Source organism: Balaenoptera ricei, chromosome 12 (assembly GCF_028023285.1).
Source record: "Balaenoptera ricei isolate mBalRic1 chromosome 12, mBalRic1.hap2, whole genome shotgun sequence".
Lineage (NCBI taxonomy): Eukaryota > Metazoa > Chordata > Mammalia > Artiodactyla > Balaenopteridae > Balaenoptera > Balaenoptera ricei.
Genome location: NC_082650.1, coordinates 45,074,156 through 45,086,880, shown reverse-complemented (window position 1 = coordinate 45,086,880; position 12,725 = coordinate 45,074,156). Strand labels below are relative to the sequence as shown.

At 44.1% G+C, this 12,725-nt stretch overlaps 1 protein-coding gene across 3 annotated transcripts in view; it reads left to right on the top strand.

Annotated features, from left to right (window-relative positions):
• The first annotated feature begins 435 nt into the window (after window positions 1-435).
• The window catches only part of NT5DC1 (5'-nucleotidase domain containing 1), a 122,889-nt gene continuing 110,599 nt past the window's right edge, over window positions 436-12,725 (top strand). For all 3 annotated transcript variants that reach the window (XM_059941368.1, XM_059941367.1, XM_059941369.1), the window contains exons 1-4: window positions 436-682; window positions 6,301-6,392; window positions 7,811-7,882; window positions 10,048-10,154. In XM_059941368.1, coding sequence (XP_059797351.1) covers window positions 590-682; window positions 6,301-6,392; window positions 7,811-7,882; window positions 10,048-10,154 — 364 coding nt within the window. In that variant the 5' untranslated portion in view covers window positions 436-589. The remainder of the gene's footprint in view (window positions 683-6,300; window positions 6,393-7,810; window positions 7,883-10,047; window positions 10,155-12,725) is intronic.

The following is a 12,725-nucleotide window of genomic DNA, read 5'->3' as shown; positions in this document are numbered from 1 at the left end:
GTTAGAGATCTCATGGGCAAAAAAAAACCTTCCAAATTATAGGCTAATTGGGTCAGGGGAATATTAGTGGATAAAATTTTCTCCATAATCTTAACATTATTTCGCACACAAGAGTAAAGGGTCAGGTGTACCTTGACATTCGCTTGGTTTCCCTGTCGCCTTGAAAACCACGGGGAGGCCCGGTTAATTCTGCGGCGAAGGCTAGGCGCCAACAGGGGCTTAGTGCCGCCTCTAATTCCTGCAGCAGCGGCTCCGCTCCTGGTCACATCCCGCCTTCGGGACTTCGGGGCGGGGTTCAGGGTGGTGACAGTGAGGCAGGAGCCGGCCTGGGAGTGTCAGCGGAAAGCCGGGCGGCGAACCGGCCAGTCGGGGCGCGGGGAAGGTCGGCCGCGAGGGGCGGGCAGAAACGCGGCCGGGGGCGGGGCTGGCGGGCGCGGGAAGCGCGAGGGGCAGCGGTGCGGCGTCCAGGGGGCGGCCGCAGCCCCGCCCCGCCCCGCCGCGTCCTGCCCTGTAGTCCCGCAGCGTCCTGCCCGCGCGCTCTTCGCCGCCTCTCGGGGTCTAGGCGCTCGCTGGTGCTCCGCGCGCAACTATGGCTCAGCACTTCTCCCTGGCCGCCTGCGACGTGGTCGGCTTCGACCTGGACCACACTCTGTGTCGCTACAACCTGCCTGAGAGCGCCCGGGTGAGTGGCGCGGGCTGCCGGGGCGCACGGCGTGCAGCCTCCATGGCGGCTGGGGCTCGAGTTTCCTCCCGGCTTAGGCGGCGGCGAGCGTCGGCGGCGAGCGTCGGCGGGGCCCTGCAGCCGCCGCGCCTTAGCGCAGAACTCGGCCTCCCACGGCGAGGCGGGGCGGAAGGAAGTGTGCATCCCCCCCCATCCCCGCCCGTGCTGTGGGTACCGGCTTATTTAGCCCAGCCCTTAGCCAAGTTTGAGAGATGGGTAGGGAAGAAAAGGGGCGAAGGAGGGACAAGTTGTGCAAGATTGGGCTAGGGAAACGGTTCCTGGGGCAGAGGAAGGGCGGGGCTAGGGGAACTCGGGGTGTCCTTTGCATATCCCCGGCTTTGGAACTTCTCAGTAAATCGTTCTGGCCACCAGCAGAGCGCCGATACAGCCACCTGGTTAACGACTTGTATTTTCTTTGGCTGCGTTTTTCTTTTGCACGTCCATGAGACCGCCTGTCAGTTTTTAAACACTGCAGTCCAGGAGAAATTGTGTGGTGTATTGGAAGACTAACCGAAAAGCCATTAACATGTTAGCCCTAATTTTGCCTTTTGCCAAGAGAAGGAAGTAAATTTTGCTCACCTGTTGCGTGCTCCATGCACCTTGAGTAAGGTCTAATCCTGACAACAACCTGGGTCCTCACTGCACTTAGGGAGGGAGGGGGAAGTGGGGTGTGTATGATTCCACACCCGTACCCTGAAGTGAATTGTTCTCCCTCCCCCATTCCTTTGGTTTCACAAGGAAAGTAATTTTGAAAAATTAACTTTTTTTTTTTTTTAGTCAAATATGTAAGTATCCAAGCGAAATAAGCTGGTTATGGTAGTCAAAGCGAGGACTCTGCAGCCAGACTGCAGACAGAGGGCACCAGCTCCTCTGTTCCTAGCTCTATGACCTCCGGCAAGTTACTTAACCCGTGTCTATTCTGTTTCCCTATCTGTAAAATGGGGCTAATAATTGGATTTGCCTGGAAAGGTTGTTGAAAGGATTAAAAGGGTAAAGGATGTGTAATGCTTAGAGCTGTGTTGGACACATACAAGTGTTTGCTTTTATAGTCACCACCCATATCATTCCCCAGCCTGACCACTTACGAATAGAGCTCCTGGCCGCTGGTGCTGGCATCAGCCAGGGCTGCTCCTCAGTATGGTGAGGTCAGTGCTCCAATCAGCAGTTCAGGTACCCCTCAAAGGTCAAAACAGTGTCTGAATTACTCATGTTCTCTATGTACAGATGGTGGGAAAAAAAGTGTGGTGTTCCTTCTATTATACTTTCCTGCTTTCCTGCTGTACAGGTGTTTCCTTAGTCATGTTGAGAGTTGAGACTTCTTGATCCTTGGCCACTGGTTCCTCTAGGTCTTTGACTCATATTTTCCTTCCCTTTGCCTTTCAAATCTTTTCCTGATTAACATTTTCTTGCATTTCCTCCCTAGTCACCTTCATTTGAGGGAAATATTGTTAAAACCATTGTCATTAGAGCCAATTTTGTGCATGTGTGAGCATAAAATTGCAGAATACAGGATCCTTAAAAGACAAGATTTCTTTACTATAAGCCTCGAATATAAGTGATATTTAAAGGTTGAAAACATTAACCTAGTGCATTTTGTATCCTGTTTGGTTCAGAAATCTTTTATTAAGTACCAACAATGTGCTGAGCACCATAATAGAGTTAGGGATACAGAGATAACACAGGTCTTCAGGTGGCCTTTTAATGGGTAAAGATGTGGAAAGATTAGTTCTGGTCCCCTGTGCTGAGGGCAGCATTGCCTGGTCCTTGCTGCTGGCTGTTTGTTACCTGTGCCTGGGGCCCTCCTCCCTTCATCACACAAACTCCTCAGCTGGCAGGTCTCATCTTAAGTAGCCCGGCCCCCTAAAGTTTACCTTTCTGTCCCTATTCCATCTGCAGTTTTCCATAAAAACCTTAATTTCTCACAGGACTTACACACTGCATTAAATTTTCCTGTTTACTTGTTGGAATCTTTCCCTAGATCCTAGAGCCATGACCCCTTGACATCAGTATCTGTGACAGTTTATTGTGTGTTCTGTGTGCCAAGCTGACTACGTGCACGTACGGGATTCAATAAATAATTGTGGAACAATTACATAAATAATAGGTATTTTAGTAACTGAAAATAGCACTAACAGCCACTATTCTAATAAGCATTCTGCTGTATAAACTGGTTTGATCCTTACAACCATGTTAGATGTTATTATCATCATTTAGAGATGAGGACACTGAGTCACAGAAAGGATAAATAGCTTATCCAGGGTCACCCAGCAAGGTGGTCCAGCTGGCAGGTCTCTGCTACCTCCCACCAGGCTTTATGTGTGCTGCAAATCCCAGAGGAGAGTCCTTGGAGTGAGTGAGGCTTGGGTTCCCAGCACAGGAGTTACAAGTGGCAGGTCAGGAAGCAGAGAGGAGCATTTCCGGCAGAGGAAATACGGCCAGGGCAAGGACCTAAAGGTGCGAAACAGCGCCTGGATCTGCTGGGTGTCAAGCAGAAGGTGGGGCGTTGCAGGAGAAGATGCCGGAGATGGCAGTGGCGCTGCATCATGGATCACTGCGCGTGCCTCTCATATCTGTGTCATAGGCATTTAGTGAAGTGCAGAGTGTCGTGCAAACGTGAAACTGGGTGCGTCGCCTCGCCGGAGGGGCTCGGGAAAAGCATCGTAGAAATGATGACACCTGTGCTGTCCTGGAGTTGCTGACTCAGGAGCGTCTGGACCCAGGCAGTTAACTTAACCGTGCGGCTGGGAGAGTGCGCGCACGCCCCCTCCTCAGGCGCAGCTGTGCTCAGCTCCTGCCAGCGTTTGCCGTGGGGCGTAGAGGCTCAGTCTTGTCAGGTCTGATTCTCTCAAGACAAATTAGAAATCTAAGCTTGTATGAGAAGTCTTTCAATTTTTAAACGCCAGCTCATTTTCAAACACAGCAGGATCATAGGGTTGCCAGATGTAGCAAAGAAAAATACAGGACACCCGGTTCAATTTGAATTTCAAATAAAAAAAACATTTTTAGTATATGGGTGTTTCAGATATTTCATGGGATAAGCTCATACTATAAAATTATTTGTTGTTTAGCCGAAAATCAAATTGAGCTGGGTGTTTCATATTTTATCTGGCAGCCTTCAGTGGGAACCAAATATAATTTGTGGTCTGCGTAGGACCCACAGGGCACCAGTTTGCACCCGCTGTGGATTGTGTGTGATTATTAGTCAGGTGAGGCTGTTGAGAAAGTAAGTGGCAGTTAAGGCTGGGAGAGCAAGGGGGTGGGGGTGGTGGAGGCCCTGTGCCATGAAGGCTTCTGTGGTGACTCAACATAATTTGAGGAAGAGCTTCAAGGACCAAGGCCTTGGGACTAGAAGAGGGCTTTCAAAGGCACAGATTCCCTGCTTTTCTCAGCACCTCTGTTCTCTGCTCCTCTTTACACATTGACCCCATTCTCTCCTATTACAGAACCATCTCCTTGGAGAGGTAAGGAACACAGCTCTGGAGGCCTCTGTTGGCATCCCTACTAGAAAGGGCCCTTTCTCTTGGGAAGGAATCTGACCTCATTGGAATCACATGCCCATACGTTAATCAGTATTGCCAAGGGATGAGACCCTCCAGTTGTCCAAGGTTGAATAAATACTTTGACCAGAGGCAAGTCTGATGGTGTGCAGTAACCATTGGTAGCTTGAAACTGGCCATGGTGGGGGCAACTATACCATGGAAATGAGCAAATGCTACAAGTCAGGACCTTTTTTTTTTTTAACCAGCGCCCGACTGATAATAATAGCAGTACTTAAATTGAATTTACTTGTATGCCATGCACTGCTCTAAGCATCTGAGGATTTTCATTAACATGGGATTTACTTCTCTTAATCCCAGGGCACTGGTTCCTTGCAGGCAGGATCATGATGTGTATTTTTTGTTGTCCATAGTACTTTGTACCTCAGAGTGACTCAGTACATTTTATGTTTGAATGAAAATTCATATAATCTAGAAGTCAATGATTTTCAGTCATCTCGGGGTTTCAGGAATTTTGTCGGGGCCCGACCCTATCCTGTAGGCTTGGAATATCTGGGTGGCTTTAAGAACCATCATCTGTGGTTCTGACTACCACCAGGGTTGAGAACTGTGGATACATAGTGTTGACTTAATGTAGCTCTGTGGACAACTGACCTGGATCAGGGTCACATTGCATTGTATGGGGGTACATGTGTAGCCATTTTCATTAACTTTACGACAGAGGACAGCTCTGTTTGACAAGGAGCCTTTTGCTTTCTCCACGCTCATCTCCTAACACTCGAAACCCCAGTCCCCAACTTCAGCTGCGTGCCCCCTGGACTTGGATTGCCCTCTCCCCGCTGGACTCACCCAGCTGACTGCTCCATCTCGCAGGTGTCAGTGTGTACATCGCCTCCCCAGGGAGGCCTTCTCCTCCCCCTCCTCTTGCTGTATCTATTCTCGCTTCCTCCTTGTGCCATTCCAGTGCTATCAAAACCTGTCATGGGTTAACATCTCCAGAAGAAGGATGGGGTTGCTCAGTGTGTCTCCTTGGACACTCTTCCATCTCAGAAAACCCGGCATTTTGTTGTTGTTGAGAATGAAAAGATCTGTCAGCCATCAGAAGAGCATTTATCTTTGTGCTTGCTTCCAGAGGCTTCCTTTTTCCTGTTTCCTTAGCTTTTCTTATGGTGGGGGAAAAAAGATACTCACTTTGTCTGATGGAGGCACCATGATTCCTTCTTTAGAGTACCTGCCTGGTCCCTATGTGTATTTCTCTTTGAGACTCCCCTGTGTCAGATGACAAAACTAAAACAAGGTAGTAATGAGTTTGTTGTCCTTCCTTTGGAGAAGATAATCCACAGATTGGGAGAGTGCAGTGCCCCACAAGCAGTGGAGCACTCTTCCCCAGAGATTTTGGGCAAGACCGTGTTTTATAGAGTGTTAGAAGAGGCACCACAGAAATAGGGCATGATTGGCTAGGAGGTCGGGGATTTCCTGATAGGCACTGCAGGTCCTGTTTTCTAGGATGAGGTAAGCGAGCTTAAAGCTGATGTGGAGGATTGTGATTGGTGTATGTTAGGTCTCCGTGACAGGGGTTTTCTATAAGCGCACACTGTCTTAGGTTTAGATTTGTGACCAGAGCTGGGCCCGTGGGGCGGCCTCCGTTTTGTGGGGCCCAGTATATGCATTAGCATTATCAGCCGCCATGGGGCCTTTCTAGCAAGGGTGGATGGAGGATGGATGTGATGATAGAGTGGTCATTATGTTTATCCTCTGGCGATCTGTTAAATCAGTTTACAAAGCTTCGTCAAGTCTTAATGATCTCCAACCCGTTAGGCTTTGGGAGTAAGATTAATAATTGTCCTTGGTGGTATAATTGTATACTGATGGTATAAAAAAGACACAGCAGCTACCTGGGGCTCTCAGGAGTGGGTAAATTGCTTGGGATGGAGTGTTAACCTGCAGAGCTTCACAATTACAGATACTACAGATTCCCTCCCACCTGTCTTATGACTGATTCCATTAGGTTTTCAGGTCTGTGAAGCTAAGAATGAATAGTGAATTTTACATTTAATCTTTTTTCCTTCTTTTTATTAACAGCTCATTTATAATAGCTTTGCTCAGTTCCTGGTCAAGGAGAAAGGGTACGACAAGGAATTGCTCACTGTGACTCCAGAGGATTGGGATTTCTGGTAAGCAGCTTTTTTAAGGTCAGCACATTCCCTCTGATTTTTAATTATTGTGGATAAAATTTTAATGCTTCGTCTTCTATGGAAGCAGAAAGTGAAATGTGAAATTGAGTCAAAGGACAAAATGCCTTATGTACTAAAAAGTTTTATGTTTGATGAATTAAAGTCCTTTCTACTTTTAAGTTAAGACTTGTTTAATTAAGTATGAAAACAAGCTAAGAGCATATGTGACTAATTTGAGTATTTTTACATGGTTTAAGTCTGTCGTTATTAAGAGTTTGAGAGGTTATTAAGAACTGTCTAAAATTTACATCTTTTATTAAAAAATTTTCTTTTATTGCCCTTCAAATATAGAACTGTAAGAAAAGAGGAAATCATCATATTTTGAATAAGCGTCTGAATTGGGACATTTGTTTTTCTGTAATTGGGTAGATACCCCTATGCCTGAGACTCTGACTGCTTACTCCCTTCCTGGCTTAGGAGTCTCAACTTTGCAAGGCTTCCTTTGTCCTTCCTCATTTAAACAATAAAACAAACAAAAGTCCTATTAAACCACTTTAAATTGTTCGGTTGAAAAATAATAGTAGTCCTGAAACACGTGAAAAATACATACAGAAATAATTCTAGAACAACAGAGTTCATCTGTTATACATTCTTCCAATGTTTGGTTAGTCCTTTTTGATTTATCCCTTTTAGCAAACGAAGAAACAGAAATATTTTACTGTATGAAACCGCCGACTCTGGAAATTTTACTGTGGACCAAACTAAATAATGCTTCTAAAGTACCCTGTCGTTTTCTTTATAATTCTCTTGGTATTTGGTGGCCGTTTTACCTTCTTGCTTTTATTACTCACGATAATGAATCTGTACCCATTTTTCTTCCCAAATCCCATAAGTCTTTTACAGTGAAGAACCTAAAACTTAGTATTTGACTTTGTTTTAGTGGTTTTCAATAATATGCCTAGTCCAGAGGGCTAGTTCTTATAACCCAACCTAAATTGAGGCAGATTCTAAAGAGTACAGAAAAGATTCTGGCTAAGATCTTAACTTGTAGAATACAAATGTGTGTTTGTGTGTGTGTTTTATTTAATGGAAAGCATTTGTACATTTTAACAGAGGCATACAGTGGTGTTCATTTTTTGTTCTCTGGGAGTATTTTTATTCCTCTTTTTAAAAGCTCAAAGATTTTAGACACTGAATATGCTGTCCTTGGTTTGCCTATATAACAGTTTTCCTTATGTACTTGCTCTGAGGATGATATTTAATTTTAGAATTTATATTCTTACTTGTTTGATTAACATATCATTCACTTGGGTGGGAGAGTCCTTTTTTAGCATTGTGATTTTTTGAAAATATAAATTTTTATTTCTTGGGTTAGGTAACTATGTGAATTGACTGGTAATCAGAATTTTCTGTTTCAGTTGCAAGGGCTTGGCATTGGATCTGGAAGACGGGAACTTCATTAAACTTGCAGATAATGGCACCGTGCTCAGGTAATAAAATTTAGTTGTGAAGTCAAAACTTTACTCTTTCCAGGACATTTTATTACCGTATAGCATTTGATAGTTAAGGTATGGGTTAAAGAAGATTATTACTTTAGTCAATCAGATGGCAGATTATCTATGTGCCTGCATGTCTTTGTGTGAATCGTTTGAGCCATTTAAATATAAATCTGGAAGCATTAGATTGAAAGGTCTAATTCTTTAAATTTATCTCATCAGAAATATTTTCAGGAAATACAGTAGAATGTTAATAACTTGCTTTATCTCTTTGACCACCCATACTGCAAAAGAGCCTGGGAATTATATTGTGCTAACCTGGAGTAAAATTGAAGCTGTCTTTATTAAGGAAGGAGAGAATGGATGTTGGGTGGGGATTGGTGGTCTAGGCACACCGCTCTTTCTTCCGCCATTTCTCTAAATTCACCCCCATCATGCAGGGCCCATGGTGTGTCTCAGCTCCTTCTGGAAGTGTTTCTAGATTGTTCCAACCTTCATAAGTATCTCCCCCCTCCCAAACTTAGTGCTGACTCCCTTTCCTTCCCTCCTCTTAGGGTGAGTCCAACACTTTGAGTAGGGCGAGCAGTTGAGAAGCAGCTGCCATCCCTGCCCTTAGTCTTACAGAGGGTACCAAGGAGTGAGCATCTATTTTTCCCCCAGTACTGACAGTACAGGCAGTTAATGTGGCCGTGCAGCTGTACGATTTACTATTTATGCTGACGTGGTCAGAGTTCACGAAGAGGATGCTCAGCACAGGTTACCCCTTGTACATACTCTCCCTTTGGGTACATCATTCTTTTTGCACCGTGCAGACTCACACTCTACCCCAGACCGTCCCCTAAGGTGTAGGCCAGCCAGCCAGGTGTGGTTCCACTTCTGATTATTTTATAATTCATTTGCATGTTTTTTCTCAGGCAACTAGAGATAGGGTGTGTGTATTGATTTGTGTGTGTACACCACACACACACAGTGCAGCTTTGACCATGACCTTAAATGCCACTTTCAGATTCTTACAGTATAGTTGGCTGTCTTCAATCACGGTTAAAAGAATAGAAAACATTCCACAGTTTCGCTTCTTTCTTTTATTGTTATGTCTGTCTGTTGTTGGTCCCCACTTCCAACACCCTTTTCCCAAGGTCTGACCGTCTCCATTCAAGTTCTGGCCAACCTGCAGCTTCTCCTGAATTTACAAGGTTATGTCCTTGATGCCTGCTTTCAAACAATATAGTAGATTGCTTTTCTGATCGTATTTCTTGCTCAAGGTTCCTCCACCCTTACATACAGCTTTTATGTACATATTAACCTCTTTATAAATAGGATCCCGATTATGATTTTCCTCCATTTGCCCTTCTTATTTCATTTCCTTTTCCTCCATTTTGCTTTGCCACCACAATATAACACCAAGAGAAGACTAATAATACTCCCTAGCATTATAATTTCTCAAAGTAAACAACATAAAATATCAACTGTTTCTCTACAGGGTAAGATTCTCTTAACCAGGCCCAACGGATGCAAAAGCAGTATTTCGAGTACAAAAAATAGCTACTTTCTTGTCTTCCTGTTCTAAGTTTTGCCACATTCGTCTTGCTGTTTCCCATTGTGTTTTTAGCTATGTGGTGTCCTTGAGTGGCATGTTACTACCCCGTCTTCATCTTCGTAAGTCCCCTGTGCTCACAGCCGCCGGCCCTGGGTGCCAGGCGCCTCCCTGCTCCTGCAGGCCTGACGCAGCTCGTGCTCTGACTGCTGCCCTTTCTCTCCTGCTGCCGGACCAGCTTCCCACCCAGTCCCTGCCCTTGTTTCCTCATTGTTCCAGTCAGGCTAATCTTATCTGCATAGTTAATTGACAACTTCTCAGGCAAGAAGTCGTCATATTTCTCCCAGAGAAATTGTGGTTTCTAGTATTGGTCCAGGGCAACTACCACAGCATTGACCTCAGAGTGAGCTGCAACCACTTTGCTGGTTGATGGGTGAAATGGAGAAGAATAAGAACTGTCAAGAGAAATGCCTTATAGGATCCTAAATGGGGAAGTCATCCAGTTGAAAACCTTTTTTGTAAAAAACCTTTCATAGTATTAGGGTGAATTAACAATAACAAGGCTGCAGGAGGGGGTGTTCAGGAGAACCACTGATGAGTCACGTGCCTCATCTCCCCAAACCAGGGCAAGCCACGGCACGAAGATGCTGGCTCCGGAGCTGCTGGCGGAGGAGTACGGCAGGAAGGAGTGGAAGCACTTCATGCCAGACTCGGGAATGGCCTGCCGGTCAGGTATGGGTCATGTGTGGGGCCGCACTGCCATTCCCTCCCCTGTTGTTTTCGACCCTGAGCCTGTGACGTCAGAACACAAAGAAGACCCTCCTTGCACCCTGCTGGGCGGGACCCACGAAGGCCCTTGCTATGGTTTCATAGGAATAGGATGTATTCTTTCCCACGTGTCTGATTTTCTCTTTGGCAGTTGGTTCTGTTTTATTTAACGTTCTGTTGATTCACCTTTCTACTTGCACTTGTTCTGGAGTAAAGAGCAAGGAATAATACACTCCTTGTTCTGTATTTTTATCAATTGGTTACATGCACAATCCTTACTTTTGTCTCTCTGTCCCCCTACTTCTCCCCACATTACTCATCTCTCCTGTTTTCTAGAGTTCTTTTCTTTACTGCCATTTCTGGTACCTTCTGCCTTTGTTTTTTTTTTCCCCTTTATTTCAAGTGATTTTACACATTTTTCCAACTCTCTTTAAAGAGCTTCACCATGAGTAAACAAAAGATTTTTCAAAAATTATTTATAAACACAGATGTGCATAAATTAGTAGAGTCATTAAAACATTATTATAAACAGATGGACCTTATTAAAAGTCCTGATTGTTAGTTTTTCATTTGTTCTAATTTTTTTTTTGCCATTTTCTCCTACACTACAGTTTTGAAATGCACCTATGTTCATTTAGAAAATGTAGTAACCGGAAAACAGTTGGAGTTATTCCTTATTACTGTTGTGTTTTTGTTTGTTACATTTGCTATCTTTTGGGGTTTTTTTTTTTTTTTTTATTGTAGTGGGATGAAAATGTCAGGAAATGTGCGTTATCTTGATAAAATAAGTTGATAGGAAAAACTGAGGTTTCACCTTGGGGTTAGGTATAGAATACTTTCACACATCTCAACTCAGAATAGCGAGGAAGTTAAATGGATGGATTTCCTTTTTACTCAAGTGATAGGGAACGCCTGTTGTCTGTCCAGATGTAGGCAGTTGTAAATACATGTGAACAACACGGGTTTGAATTGCTCAGATCCACTTATATGCGGATTTTTTTTCCATAGTAAATACTGCAGTGCTACATGATCCACAGTTCATTGAACCCGTGGGTGCGGAATTGCGGGTAAGGAGGGCTAACTATAAATTATACTCAGATTTTGGACTGTGTGGAGGTCACAGCCACGAACCTCCCCTCCCTGCATTGTTCATGGGTTAACTATAAATTCTTCCCTTCTCCCAGAAAAGGTAGGCACCCAGCTAAGTGTTTTATTCTGACATCCATTCAGAAATCGGGAGTATTTTAAAGAACTAAAGTATTTCCCAGCTACGAAAGGAAGCATTCACCCAACACGACACGCCTGTTTACCCACTGCTCTGCCCGCTAGAGAGCACTGCCTCCTAGAATCCAAAGCTTCCTTGTGGTGCGTAATTTACCCAGGAGCGCTCGCTCAGAGGATGGTCTTGGAGTTTATTTACTCCTAATTGGGCTGGTTAGGGAAGTGTTTCCACTCCAGGTGCCCAGGGATGGGGCTGTGACACATGATAGAAGCCTACTGTTTCTGCAAAATAGTGAGAGAAAGCTAATGCCTTTGAAACCTAACACATTTTTTTTTAATGTAGAGACATAAAAGAAGGAAAAAATGGCCTGCGATTCCAGTTAAACTTTGTTTACACTAAAAAAAAAATAATGGGAGCATATGATCAGGAAATGTAAATATTATAGAAAGAAATAAAATGAAGAGTAATTGTTTCCCACCCCTGTCCCCCACAATCCCCTTTCCCCGAAGCTTATTTTCTTAAGTATACAAAAAGGATCATACTTTTTCTGTACCTTGCGTTTTCTCATTTACATCTTGGAGATTCCGTCACAATAGCACAAACACATGTACTTCATTCTTTTCAATGCAGGCATGCTCTGCCATCCAGTGCCTATATCATGATTTATTTCATCAGTGTCCTCACATTGGACATTTATGTTGCGAGTGGTGTTTGACCATTACAAACAAGCCTGCAGTGACGTTTTCGTACATGTATATTTTGCACTTTTGTAAATATATCCAGGGTAAGTTTTTAGAAATATAGTTGCTCTACGGATATGTGGGTTTAAAATACTGCCAAATAAGGCCTTTATTTTCAGGAACTCCAGTTGATTCTTTATGGGCTACTTCCTTCTACAATGAGTATATTCGTGTTCAGAGTTAAGTAGAGAGTTGTAAAGTACAAATCCCTACCAGTACACTTAGGGAATTTGAAGCATTGATGGACACAAACATTTTATTGACAAGTTATTTGATAAGCACTTTTCACGTGGTTGCCTTGGCATGAGTATGGTTTTTCTTACCATCCAATTTCCAGAGAGCAAGTCCTTTTGATCTTTTTCTTCCCATACTGGTAGATTATGCAGAAACAGCTTGGTCTAGTGGAAATCACAAGGGGCTTGGAGCCAGACAGCCCTGGATCGTAGTAACTCTGTTACTTGCTGGATAAAGTGATCTGGTCAATTACTAAGCCATTCTTAGCATCCCTTTCTTTATCGTTAAATGGAGATGATATCACTTGTCTGCAGGAGAAGTGGGGACTTACACTATCGT